The sequence below is a fragment of the Arvicanthis niloticus genome, chromosome 1 (genome assembly GCF_011762505.2).
Source record: "Arvicanthis niloticus isolate mArvNil1 chromosome 1, mArvNil1.pat.X, whole genome shotgun sequence".
NCBI lineage: Eukaryota > Metazoa > Chordata > Mammalia > Rodentia > Muridae > Arvicanthis > Arvicanthis niloticus.
In genome coordinates, this window is record NC_047658.1 from 9,191,767 (window position 1) to 9,205,493 (window position 13,727).

General features: G+C 49.4%; 1 protein-coding gene across 3 annotated transcripts; it reads right to left on the reverse strand.

The window, feature by feature from the left end:
* Nucleotides 1-930: 930 nt before the first annotated feature.
* On the reverse strand, nt 931-6,400 carry Ffar2 (free fatty acid receptor 2). Of its 3 annotated transcripts, none has more exons than XM_076931948.1 (3): nt 6,126-6,400; nt 3,216-3,277; nt 931-2,622 (listed from the first exon to the last, which is right to left on the reverse strand). In XM_076931948.1, the coding sequence occupies exon 3, from the start codon at nt 2,619-2,621 to the stop codon at nt 1,629-1,631; it is 993 nt and encodes a 330-aa protein (XP_076788063.1). In that variant the 5' UTR covers nt 2,622; nt 3,216-3,277; nt 6,126-6,400; the 3' UTR covers nt 931-1,628. The 3 variants fall into 3 exon arrangements, with proteins under 3 accessions (XP_076788063.1, XP_076788060.1, XP_034344380.1); XM_076931945.1 differs by lacking the exon at nt 6,126-6,400 and adding an exon at nt 3,588-3,889; XM_034488489.2 differs by lacking the exon at nt 6,126-6,400 and having other exon boundaries at nt 3,216-3,889.
* Nucleotides 6,401-13,727: the final 7,327 nt, after the last annotated feature.

Sequence of the window (13,727 nt, forward strand, 5' to 3'; positions counted from 1 at the left end):
TCCAAGAGAGCTGGGATTATAGATACCACCACATCCTACTTATTGTGGGTCCTGAGAATCAAAATCAGGTTATTAGATTTACACAAGTGAGTGCTTTTACCAGCTGAACCAATTTCACTGGCTCTTGGGTTTAATATATTATTTCCAGGACCAGTGGAGGTGGTGCATGCCTATATTCTACACTTGGGGATGCCGTGGAGGCAGGAGGATGAGGAGTTAAAGATCACCCTTGGCTACACTGAGAGTTCAAAGTCAATCTCAGCCACTTTCAGGAGACCCTGTCTCAACAAATTTCCTTTTCTGGTGATTTAAGGTTTTCTTTTTGTTTGTTTGTTTGTTGTTGTTGTTTGTTTGTTTGGTTGGTTTTTTTGAGACAGGGTTTCTCTGTGTAGCCCTGGCTATCCTGGAACTCACTCTGTAGACCAGGCTGGCCTCGAACTCAGAAATCCTCCTGCCCCTGCCTCCCAAGTGCTGGGATTAAAGGCGTGCACCACCACTGCCTGGCGTGATTTAAGTTTTTAACCTACTTTTTAAAAATGATAGGGTCTTCCTATGTAGGCCCTGGCTGGCTTCAAATTCATAATCCTCCTGTCTCAACTTCTGCAGTGCTGGCATGTTAGAGAGTTAATTGCTTTAGGGAGGCAGGTCACTGGGCTCCTTGAGGAGAAATGAGTTATGCAGGTGGATCAAAAAGGAAGAGAGGGCACAGGGCAGGCAAAGGCCTGCAGCGATCTAGACTCTGGAGAGATACTTGATATGAGAGAATAGTGAGTCCTGAGCAAAAAGGAACAGGTTCAAAGCTGCCTGCTGGATCAGCAGCCCTAGGTGGGACTCATATCTAACAGGTCCCTATCAGTGCCCTCACCCCTTGTCCCTCCTGATGCTGTCATTTGAAAGCAGGTGCCAAACCCCACGAACATTTGCTTCAGACTTTCATAATCTTTATTTTTAACCTACCAAACCAGATTAAAAAAAAATCCTTCCATGCAGGTCATTGTCAATGTCAGACAGATGGGTACCGAGACACATCCTAGTCCCGGTGCGGTGACACGGTGGATAAACGTGTAACCCAGATCCCAGTGTAACGGTGGAGACAAGACTGAAATATGGAAATCATCGGAGCACATTTACTAAGGACAGCTCAGTCGGATATAGAAAGACCAAGATCACCAGAGATGGGAGCCCTGTCCCTGGCAAGCCTGTGGCTTGGAGCTTTCCTCTTCTTGCCACCTCCCCCCACCCCCACTCCCCAGTCTTTTCCCATTGGCTTCTTTCCAGCATCACCAGCCAGACCACTGTCTCTAGGAGGTGTTTCCAAGCTCAAAGAAAAAAATTACTTTTATAACCTGCACTCCTATTAGTCACCTTGCTTCTGAGCCCCTGACCCCACTGTGAAAACACAGTGTATTTTCCCAGGGGTGAAGGGGTATAGCCATTTCTTCTTGTATCCTGGAGCTATGCTTCTCAGGACAGGAAAATTCAGTCAAGGGGTTCTGCTGAGCTGAGAGGGTGGTGGGGGTGTCTTTCTCTCTCTCTCTCTTTTTATCTTTTACCAAGTCTCGGGAGCTCTGCTAACCAGCCCAACTTCTGGGTGACCCAGATGCTCTGGACGATCCGGGGGTCTCTACTCACTCGGTGACAAAGTCAGAGCTCTGTACCCCTTCTGCTTGACTCCCACCTCTGTCCATCTTGGTCCCCTCCACTGTCTCTTCGGCTCCCCTGCCTAGCACAGAGGAGCCCGGATTGCGGAGCAGTAACAAACTTTTCCCAAAAGCTCTGCGCACCACGGAGGAGGAGAAGTAGAAGAGCAGTGGATCCAGACTGGCATTGAGGGAGCTGAACACCACAGCCTCCACCCGCCACGAGGGGCTCTGGCGCAAGTAGAACCCCACCAGGTGGGACATGTTGTAAGGTCCAAAGCACAGCAGGAAATTAAGAAGCGTCACCACAGCCAGGCCCACCGCCCGGCGTCGCCTCTGAGCCCCAACATGGGGCTGCGTGAGCATGATCCGCACGAAGCGCCAATAGCAGAAGATGGTGACAACCATGGGGACGAAAAAGAGGACCAGGCACAGCTCCAACCGCACAGGCAGCACCACATCCAACTGCTCTTGGGTGAAGTTCTCGTAGCAGGTTATTTGGTTCTCAGTGCCCACATGCTCGGTTGAGTTCAGGTACTGAACAATGATGACGATGGTGCAGTGGCCAAAGGACAGGATCCAGGCCACCAGAGCAGCGATTACTCCGTACAGTGGCCGGCGGGATAGCTTGTACTGCACCGGGAAGGCCACTCCCAGGTAGCGTTCCATGCTGATGCCCGCCAGCAGCCACGTGCTGCAGTAGATGCTGCTGTAGAAGCCGAAGCCCGTGAGCGCGCACACGATCTTTGGTAGGTACCAGCGGAAGTTGGATGCTGCTTCCACGATCCGGAAGGGCAGCAGCAGCAACAGGAGCAAGTCCGCCAGTGTCAGATTAAGCAGGAGGATGTGTACAGGAGCAGGTTGGGGCTGGCGAACCCGGCCCACGAAGGCCCGCAGGGCCAGCAGGTTGGCAGGGAGCCCAGTAAGAAAGATGAGGATGTAGGCCGTGAGGATCAAGGAGCTGTGCCAGTCTGGGGTCATTCTGGAAGATGGGGGGCGGGGGGGAAGGTGTAGGGTCAGGAGCTCCACACCTGCAGAGCGCGCAATCAGCAGACCCTCTTTCCGCAGGGTTCAGACTGCTCACATCCTCTCTGGTTCTCTCCTGTCCCCAGACTAAAGCTGTCTGCTCCTTACCACCGCTTGCTCAAGCCACCTGCCAGAACTGCCCAGAGCAATTATTGACTTAGCCTTGGGCGGGATATTAAGCTGCAGTTATTACATTTGCCATCCTGTGTCTCTGGGGGAGACCAGCTCGACTTCCCACGGGAATTCCCCCTCTGCTTTCCAGGGCCCCGTTCCTCTGTAGCCTCACAGATAATAGGAAGTGGCTGTGATCAGGTCCCTTTCTTGCTGCTGGCCGCGGCTGGGAGCCAAAGCCCGGTGGGAGAGAGAGGAAGGCAGCCATAGAAACTGGGAAAGATCAGGGAGGTGTGTCTTGGGAGAAAAAGGAAACTTCCAGAAGGCAAACAAGCCCTGCCAACACTGGCTCTCCTCAGCTTCCGGTGCCCACCTTCCCACTCCCTCCCACTTCTACACCCTCTCCCACCTCCCCACCCTCTCAACCCATCAGCTTACCTCCTTGGGCAAGTTCAAGAGTTTCTTCTACCTGCTTCTCCTCTGGTCCAGTGCTGTGGATCCTACCAAAAAGGGGAAGCTAGGATAGCCAAGGAGGAAACCTAAGCCAGTTCCTTGCTCTATGGCCTGTCCCCCACCACCTCCAAATTTTAGACACACATTTATGGAAGCCCAGAGTGCACAGCTTAAGTTTGGTGTTCTGACTGTATACAGGACTCCTCCTCTACAGGAGGTGACTCTGTTTCTACTTGGTTAGGAACCCTTGCTTGGTCAGGAATGCACACTCCTGTTCCTTCCTCACCCATGTCCCCAGTCTCTGGGTTTGATCATTATTCTTTCATTCTGACAGACATCCTCCAGCCTCCTCCTCACCCCACAGCTGCTCCTCAAATCCAAGCCCCAGCATCTTGCCCCTGCGTGCACAAACGAAGCTGGCTTGCCTTGCCTGGCTTCTGCTAGGTTTCTTGAGGTTTCCTGGTGCAAGAGGAGTTTTAGCAATTGTTGCAGCCAATTTCACACAGAAGAAGGAGGGGGAGCCAAAAACCATAAGGAACTTGGTTGATGGGAAGCTGTTAGAGTAGCGTGGGTCACATGACCAGAGAGAAAGAGGCAGGTCAGTAACTGAACAGTATTTCCTCTCAAACCCAAAGCAGGGGGGGCCCGAGGCTCTGTCCTCTCCCTGGGGATCTGATCTGTTCCAATTTCAACAGATTTTTCTGACCCTACTTCCTGTCTCCCTGCCCCCAAACCCTTAGACAGTGCCCTCCTCCTATCCTCCCACCTGCCTTCCCATCTGATCCCACCCTCCACCCCCAGCCTCTACCCCAACCCTTGTCAGATCCTTTTCTGTCTTCTAATCTGTTTCTTCTGAGCAATGTCTAGAAGGTCAGTTTCATTGTCAGAACGAGGCTTCCCATTTCCTTTGAGTACTCCCTTGTCTAACTTCCTTGTGTCTCCCTCCTGTTGTCCACCCCAAGTTTTCTTTGGCCTTGAAGTTGAGACAGACCGACTTTCCCTAGCTTGTGTCTTGTGTTCCGTGCACAGTCAGGCCGCTGTGGGCTGCCGTCCAAGTCTCTGCACTGGGAACTTCGGGTCAGATCAGATTTTATGAACTTTCCTTTCCTTCTGCAATCGAGCATGGGAATCCTAACAGCACCGCACATCCAGAACAATCCAGTGAGGCTGAAGACATGAAGCATCAGGGTCAGGGCCCCTGGTCTTTCCCTCAAGCCTCAGGCACCTTCCTAGAAGGTGAGAGCCATTGGCTTGATTCCTAGCTGCTCTGCAGGCTAAGACCCGCTGGGCTACAGATGATGGACAGGAAGGCTCGATCTTGGTAAGGGGTCCCTCAGCTGCTCTCAGAAGAGCTACATGCTCAGCAACATCTCCTCTTCCTCCTCCTCCTCCTCCTTCTCATCTTCCTCCTCTTCTTCCTCCTCTTCTTCCTTCTCTATCCCACCCCTCGTTTTCTCTATGTCCTCTTCTTTGACCTGTTTAGTTAGCTTCAAGTTAGACGGTCTTCCTAAGGCCTCCACAGGGCTGGAGAGATGGGCCAGTGGTTAGGAGCACTGGCTGTTCTTGAAGAGAACCTGAGTTCAGGTCCCAGCACCCACACGGTATGGTGGCTCACACTGTCTGTAACTCCAGTTTCAGGAGATTGGACGGCTTCCTCTGACCTACATGAACACGGAACATATATGCTGTATATACCTATATGCAGACAAAACACTTACACACATTAAAGAAAAATTCCCCAAAACACATATGTAAGAAAAGAAGGTCTAGAAGAACATGCCACCTTCTCTTCCAGTCCTTCACCTTTCTCTCTTTCTCCCTCCGTCCCTCCCTTTCTTCCTTTCTTTTTCTAGTATTAGAGATGGGTTCTAGGGACATTTGAATTCTAGCCACGCCCCCAGCCCCTCACTGGGGGATTCGAGGATGGTGCTCTACCACTGAACCATATCCCAGCTCCTCACTGCCCTCAGACCAGAAAGCAGAAACCAGATGTAAGGTGGCTGGAGTGGGGGTTGGGGATGGTGTTTAAAACTTCCAAAGACCTTCCCCTAGTAACCTACTTATGCTAGCCAGGCCCAACCTTCTAAAATCTCCATAGCCTTCAAAGTACTCAGCCAGCTGGGGACCGAGCAGTAAAAACAGGAGCCTGCAGGAGACATTTCAGACTCACACTGTAGTACAGGAGATGAAGGGAGAGACCTGGGGTTGCTTGCTATAAGTGTGGTTTTGTGTTTATGATTGTTTATAAATATTCATGAAGACCTAGACGTAACCTCAGAGTAGAAGCTTATTGGAAAGCCAGGCTGGAGGAGCAGGACAGTCCTTTGTTTTCTGCCTGTCCCTTTGTGCTTCCCTCTGCGGCATTTCTTTGTCACCTACAGCAACACATCCCTTTTTCAGGCTCATGGAATTTACAAAGGAAGCTCTCAGCACACAGGGAAGAGAATGCCCCACACTAGGCAGAGCCGACAGCCGTGTGGACCTTGGGTTCCATGGCCCTGGAGTCCTTCCGGGCATCGGTTGGATGCAATTTAAATCAAGGTCTAAAAACAGCTGTCAGCTTTGCCTCTGAGACACACAATTAAGCCCATCATTGTGCTAGGCAGCGCCCTAGCTGCTAATTAAGCAGAATTGAGACACAGCACTATTTCATAATAAAGGAATCTGATCATCCACAGTGGTGTGATATGGGGGCCTGGGGCTCCAAAATCACAGCAGGTGGTGGCAGGGGATGAACCTGCTGTGTGCTTCAGTGCTGGTCCAGGCAAGAGCTCAGGGCCACAGAGGCAGGTGTCACAGCAGCGAAGACTAGATGGGGTTAGAGATGTTGCCCCGGGTTGGGGTCTCTGGATGCCTGGGAAGGGGGCAATAGACGTGAGGCGTTGTGGCACACACCTGTAATCGCAGCACTCAGGAGTGCAGGCTGAAGCATCCGGAGTTTGCAGCCAGCCTGGGCTACATAGCAAGACCCTGTCTCTTGAATCAGATGGTTTCCAAAGTTCCCTGACAAGTCCCAGGGCAGCTCTGGTCTTCACGGTCCATCCAAAATGAAGCTGGAGCTCCAGCCATCACATCCTTGTTCCTGGGATGTTGCACATGTCACACTTCTTATCCCAAGTCTGTCTGCTGCCTGCTCCAACTCCCTCCTTTCCTCAGCCACCTCTTCCTTCTGTCGGAGTTCCCACGGGAATCTGAGCGACAGCAGGAGCACCCGCCAGTGCTATGTGCCTGAATCAACTCATTTCTTTGTTTGCCTAATCTCACAAAGACGGATCCTTCCCACGTGGCCAGGAACCTCACAAACCTCTGGCTGCCCAGCATCCGTGGGCCCCCATGAGCATGGCTGTGTTTAGGGCAGGTCAGGCAACCTTGTCATCTCCATTACTGCTCACTGCCCATGCTCTGTGCTCTGACACTGACACCTGACAGGTTGTCCCCAAGAATGATGTCCAGGGGGATTTCATACTTCTCTGAATTGGGCTGCTCAGTTAGGGTTTCTGTTAATAAGCTAAAATACTATGTCCAAAAGCAAATTGGGGGGAAAAGAGCTTATGTCATTTTGTTTCCAATAACTGGCTACCATCAAGGGAAGGCAGGCCTGGAACTCAAGGCAGGAACTGAAGCAGACGCTATGGAGGAATGCTGTTTGCTGGCGTTTCCTCATAGTTTGCTCAGTAGGCTTAATTACCCAGGACCACCAGCCAAAGGGTGGCACCACACACAGTGGGCTTGGCACTCCCATATTAATTATTAATTGAGAAATATATTATAGAATTGCCTGCAAGTCAATCTGATAGAGGCATTTTCTCAATTGAGAGCCCTCCTTCCCAAATGACTCTAGCTTGTGTTAAGTTGACATAAAAACTAACCATGCCAGAGGGCTTTTGACAGTCCATCCAGGGGAAGGTCAAAGGGCACTTGTCATAAACACGAACAGCCATCCATCGTTAGTCTTCCCTGACACTGCCCTCCCCTGTCCTAGCTCAGTGGCCCAAGTGCTGGGATTCCACGGTTGTATCAGCACACGGGGCTTCCTGAGGAGCCCAGCCCACTCTGCTTTCTCAGGACATTGCCCTCTACAATGCTCATTGAAGGTTCCCAGAAACCCAAGTTATGCTTCTTTTTTCCTTTTCTTTTTAAATTTGTTGTTTTGTTTTGTTTGTTTGTTTGTTGTTTTGTTTTGATTTTGGTTTTTTGAGACAGGGTTTCTCTGCTTATCTTTAGCTGTCCTGGACCTTACTCTGTAGACCAGGCTGGCCTTGAACTTAGAGATCTGCCTTCTTCTGCCTCCCGAGTGCTCAGAGTGCAGGTGTGTACTACCACCATCTGGTGCTTTCTTTTTGAGACAGGTTTTCTCTGTGTAGCCCTGGCTGTCCGTCGTCACCCCCCCCCCCCTTTTAAGCAGGGTCTCTTGTAACCAAAGCTGGCCTCAAATATGCTGTACAACATATGCTGTATGTGGCTCTGTACTAGCTGTGTGATACTATTCCTGGGGAGATGTGAACCCCAAATAGGGAAACTGATGACAAACCAAAGTCTGACCTTGTGAATCAATGAGTTTTACCACAGTGACACATAAGTATGGGTGAGGGGTACCTACAGGAGCAGAAATGACTCAAAGACAACTGCATCACCAAAGCCCACCCCGATATGGTGACAGCTCACAAAGCTGGGAATGTACAGCAATTGCACAGCCTGAAGGAGCTCAACAAAGGAGAGTGTCCTTCCTGGGGACTCAGTTAATTGCTTGGCTGGCATCTTAGTCACTGCTGCAAAGAGACACCTCCTATGAAAGGCAACTCCTATGAAAGAAAGCATTTAACTGGGGCTGGCTTACAATTTCAGAAGCTTAGTCTATTAACATCAGAGTGGGAAGCTTGGCACGGCTGGAGAAGTAGCTGAGAGCTATATCATGATCCACAAGCAGAGAGAAATACTGGGCCTGGCTTTTGAAACTTCAAAGCCCACCCTCTGGAGACACATTTCCTCCAACTAAGACATATCTACTCCAGCAAGGCCTAATTCTTCTCAAAATACTTCTCAAATAATGCCACTCCTTGATGGCTGAACATTTAAATATATGAGCCTATGGAGGCCATTCCCATTCAAGCACCACAGCTGGTCACTGCTTCTTTCAGAATGTTTGGTCTGAGCCTCTTCAAATCAGTTCAGCTTGTCTCAGAGCCTTATGTGCAGAGTGGCTTCTCTAATAGTAACTCTCAAGTAAGCAGTTTTTAACTGCTTATATATTCCTATAAGGAGGAAGGAGCCTAGTGAATCTGGTCAGTTTTAGGGACTTCCTGAAACCGACTTGTTTACTTGCTTCCCAGCAGGGTACATTGTTTAGTCTTTTTAGGACATCCTATTGTTTCACTTCCTTGTAAACATCCAGCCCTAGCACACCCCAAATTTCACTTCCCTTTTACATCTTAAGGAGTTTCTGGCCCCAGAGGGGAAAGTTTTAATCATGGGGGAAACTACTCCACAACTTATGTTCCTCCTTTCTCTATTTCCTAAGAACTGGCATTACAGGAGTGGGTCAGCATGCAAGGTGTATGTGGTGCTGGGGATAGAAACCAGGGTTTCCTGCATGCTAGGCAAACACTCTATCCTCTAAACTTTAAATCTTCTTCTAGCTTCCTCTCCTTCTCTATGTTCCACATAAGCATCACCTTCTGCTCCCTAGGTTGGTCCCCACTTTATCTTCATATCTGTTCTTTGTCATACTTGTCCCTCTCCACCCCCACCACCCCACACCACATCAACTCTCTATTCCTTCGGCACTATGCTCCAGTCTAAGCAGGATAAAGCCCCCAGTTTTGCATCACCTGGTATTCCAAGAGCAGCAGATACATTTCATACAGTTGGAGGTGATTGACTCTCAATTCCAGGAGGTTCAGACAGCTCTGAAAAAGACTCTGAACCACTGGCTCCATATAGACAGGCTGGGGAATCAACAGTTACCCCAACATTCTATCAAGCCTAGTGGTCTAGGCTTTCCCCAGTCACCTCTTGTCCCCAAAATGTCCTCTCTGAGTTTTGGGACACAACGCCAACCCCAGTTTTCTCAGATTTCCCTGAAGTCCCTTAGATTATTCAGTTGAGGGAAAGGAGAATCCAGCCTAGACTGTCTGGCCTTGAGCTCAATATATTCCTGAGGACCACGGTGAACTCATTGTCCCCCTGCTTCCACCATTCCTTGCTCATTGATGGCTTTTGAACACCACCCTTTCATGCTCCACTGTCTGAGCGTTCATCTGCTTGAGAAAGGTCTAATCATTCAGGAAGTTTCTCTAAGAACCAGCAACTTGTCATCTGCCTTTCGAGATTCATCTATGGGTCCTCTGAAAAATTACTGATTTATGTGTACAGGCATTTTTGTTTGCATGTATACCTATCTGTGGAGCACTTGACTATAATGAAGGTAGTGCCAGAGAGGCCAGAAGAGGGGACTGGAGGTACATATAGTTGTGAGCCACCATGTGGGTGCTGGGAATTGAACCGGGGTCCTTTGGAAGAACAGCCAGTGATCTTAATCAATAAGCCATCTCTCCTCCCTTCTCTGTGTTTGTTGACTGACAACACACTTGGGTTCCGTATCTGTCTTGCTTCTATTTTTTTCTATAACTGTTCACATCTCTGGATTTGAGTGAATGCCACAGACTTCCTGTCAAAAAAAATCTGGGCCAGAAACACACACACCCCCATCCTCACCCCAACCCCCACCCCCGAGTTCTCCACCCACTGTTGCGTATGTAGGTAGACCACAGGCCCAGATTCTCAACTCTCAGACAGAGATCAAGCTTCAGCAGGTCCCATGACCTTCCGACCCGTACGGGTGCCTTTCCACCAGTTACCACCCTGGCAACCTTGGCTGCTGTTCCTGTGTTCTGGTCTGCTCCTGACCAGGTGGTAAGCCTGGAAAACCAGGAAGGATTGGGAGGTACAGGTGGAGAAGGAAAAATCCAGACTGAGGTGTGGTTGGGGTGCGGTTGTTACTGATTTCCAGGTCAGCCTCACCCCCCCCCCCTTTTTTTTTTACAAGCCTCTACTCTGTTAAAACCAAGAAACCTCCCATCTCCGTGTCGAGTTCCACCCCTATTCAGTGTACATATCTTCCCTGAAGGTGCTGGAAGCCATTCTGACTTCTACATGCCTGCATGTGGGTTGGGGTTTTTTGTTTGTTTATTTGGGGGTTTTTTGTTTGTTTGTTTGTGTTTTTTCCATTGCTGGGATTTGAACTCAGGACCTCCTGAGTATTTCAAAAGTGCTGACACAGAGCCACACCACCAGCGTACATAGTATTAAGGGACTTTATTTATTCTTATTTGGAGCATGTATGGTATGTGCCACAGTGTGCCTGTTGAGGTCAGAGGTCAACTTTTCCAAGTCATTTCTTTCTTATTGTATCTGTAGTCCAGTCCTGGGGGATCAAAAGTAGGTTGTCAGGCTTGGATGCAAGCACCTTTACCTGCTGAGCCATCTCACCAGCCCAGAAGTATTTATATACTGGTTTGTTTCCCAGCTCTGACTAAGAACAGAAGGCAGTGGGATCTGGGGTCTGTATTTATCTAATCCCATCTGCTAGAAGGCGGAGGTGGGAGAATCAATCTTTGAGACCAGCCTGGACAATTTAACAAGATTCTATGCCCACACCTGTGACAGGAATCTCCAGCAAGGCCACACCCGCCAAACCTTCCCAAACAGTTCCACCAAATGGAGACAGAGTATTCAAATATATGAGCCTATGGGGGACATTCTCATGCAAACCACATACAGGTTTAAGAGTCAGAGCAGCTGGCCTCAAGGCTTGGCTACTCTGGAGGTTTTGCCAAGTTGCCCAACCTATAGCTGATCCATAAGACTGACTTATTCAGCATGGAGGCTGGAACCCGGGTGGCTTCATAACCTCGGACAGGCTAACTCATGTTCTCCAGTGTTCCGAGCGCCTCCCGTGTCCCCTTTCGCCCATGGAAGAGAGACACGAGAGGCAGAATTTGGGTGGTTACCACAGCGAGGGTTTAATCTTGTATCAGCAGAAGTGAAGAACGCGGAAGGGGCAAAGACAGGAAGAGGCACAGCTTAAATACACCCTAGAGTGATGTGTTCACTTCTGATTGGCTGTTCACTCATCACCCCATATTACGCCCCAGGATGGGCAGTGACTTTTGGCGTGCTTTTGCCTTTTTGCACCTGTGCAGTTAATTGTTTACTTGTGGAGGACACGATGTCCGCGCCATCTTGGAATGGCGAATATATCACCACTGACCACAGCTTCCTACACTCCAGCCTCAGTTTCTCCTCTGTAGAATGGGGATGACAATCCACTTATATAGTAGGTTTGCTGTGAGGCCAGAATGAGCATGGATTTGTCTGTACATGTGTGTGCATACCCATGCACATATAACCATACACTTGTGCATGAGCACAAACGTGTGTATGACGTTTATACCACAGTGAATGCAGTTGTTCTGTGGTATTCAAGAAGGCCTGGTTCCAAGATTACTTCCCTGAAGACACCAAACTTCACAGATATTCGAGTCCTGTATATAAGATGGCGCAGACTGTGGTGATGTACATCTCCCAGATACTCAGAAAGATGAGGCAGGAGTTGGTGTAAGCAAATGGAGTTCAACGTCAGCCTGGGCAAAATGGCATGAGACTGTCTTACAGATTGACAGATGGGATATTCAGCAGGTGGCTGTCTGCCCTTGGGACTGGTCAGCGCTTCGTGTCAGTTCGTGTCAGTACTGAGGTGGGGTAAGGTTGGCTCTTCTGGAAGGAGTTTCATCCTTGGGGAAAACCAAAACTGTAGCACCCGTGCCTGCACCAGGCATCCAGACATCCCCATTGACAGTGGACTCTGGGCTAGCTCACGAGTGCTTTCCCACAGATGAACAAGCAAAAGTAGCCTAAAGCCTGCACTTTTCACTTTGTCCATTATTCCCATTTTGCTACCCAAATCCAAGTCCCAGATAGGTAAAAGGACAGCCTTGGTGCTGAGGTCCAGGGTCGCTGTTATATGTGACATGCACCCCCACCGTCCTCCCCACACACACCCTCTACCCACCACCAACCCCCTCAATCCCCCACTTTGAGAATGTAGTCTCCAAACTTAGACCCCAGCTGCTGGTGCTATTTAATGAGATTGTGGATCTTTGAGGGGCGCCTGGAAGGGGGCATATGCCTTTGGTGTCTTCTTCCTGGTCTTCACGTTGATGAAGGAGCTTCCACGGACGGTTTCCATACTGTTACTGATTTATGTGTACAGGCATTTTTGTTTGCATGTATACCTATCTGTGGAGCACTTGGCTGTAATGCAGGTAGTGCCACAGAGGCCTTCTCACCATGATGTATTGAAGTTCCCTGAATCTGTGAGCCAAGGTGAGCCTGTCCTCCCCCTGGGTGTCTCTGTTGGTTATTTGGTTGGTCACGGTGTTAAGTGAAGTCAGTAACAGGGAACCCAGGAGCTGAAAGGGAAACTGCAGAGCAGGCTATGTGTGGAACGGGGAGGCTGGTTTTAGGCCTTTGCTGCTGCATCAGGGGAATGCAGCATCTTACCTTTCTGCTCAGTGACAATTTAAGTAGAGCCATGCTCATTGGAGCATTAGAAATGGCTGTGGTGTGAAGTGAGAATTTTGGTTTTTTTTAAAAAAAACCTAAAAACCCAGTTATATTATGCAAATGTTTTTGTTTTAATCCCAGGTGTGGGATAGGGGGCTGCTCCACAGTGGGTGACTATGATTTATCCCATGAACTAGGAGAGGTGTGATTTTTGCCCAGCAGCAGACAGTTTACTTTTTGGGAACTTTTGAGAGGGTGTAAATTTGAGAACCCCAAGAGGGGCCGAGGGTGCACCCTCAGAGCAGGCTGCTGCTGGTTCCTGCTGCTGTGGTTTGTCAAGTGGTTTGAGCAAAGAGATGAGAAGAAGAAGTTGGAGATGTTCTGATGGTGAAGACTGGGCTTCCCCCAGGAACCTGACTCCCCTAAGCAGTAGAGATAGTCTAAAGAGGTCTGTGCCCCCTTTCTCCTCTAACCTTCTGTTTGTCCTACCTACGGTTGGAGGTTTAGAGAGGATAAAGATTGTATTAGTCAGGGTTCTCTAGAGCCACAGAACTTATGGAGTGTCTATATATATTAAGGGAATTTATTTGAATGACTTAAAGTTTGTAGTCCAACTAACCCAACAACGGGCAGCTGAGAATGGGCAGTCCAAGAATCTAGTAGTTGCTCGATCCCATGAGACTAGGTATTTCAGCTGATCTTCTGTGAAAGTTGGAATCCTGAAGAAGTAGGCTCCAACAGATGGGCTGGCGAGCAAGTGCAAGAAGATGAAGAAGAGCAAACACTTCCTTTCCCGCTCTTTACGCAGGCCTCCAGGAGAAGGTATAAAGGTGTGTACCATCACGCTTGGATCTGGAACATGCTCTGTCCCAGGCTGGCCTTTAACTCAGAGATCTGCTTGCCTCTGTCTCCTAGCATCAAAGGCATGTACTA

What these genes read in the sequence shown, in the direction of transcription:
- Ffar2 (XM_076931948.1), bottom strand. Translation starts at nt 2,621, where the DNA reads ATGACCCCAGACTGGCACAGCTCCTTGATCCTCACGGCCTACATCCTC.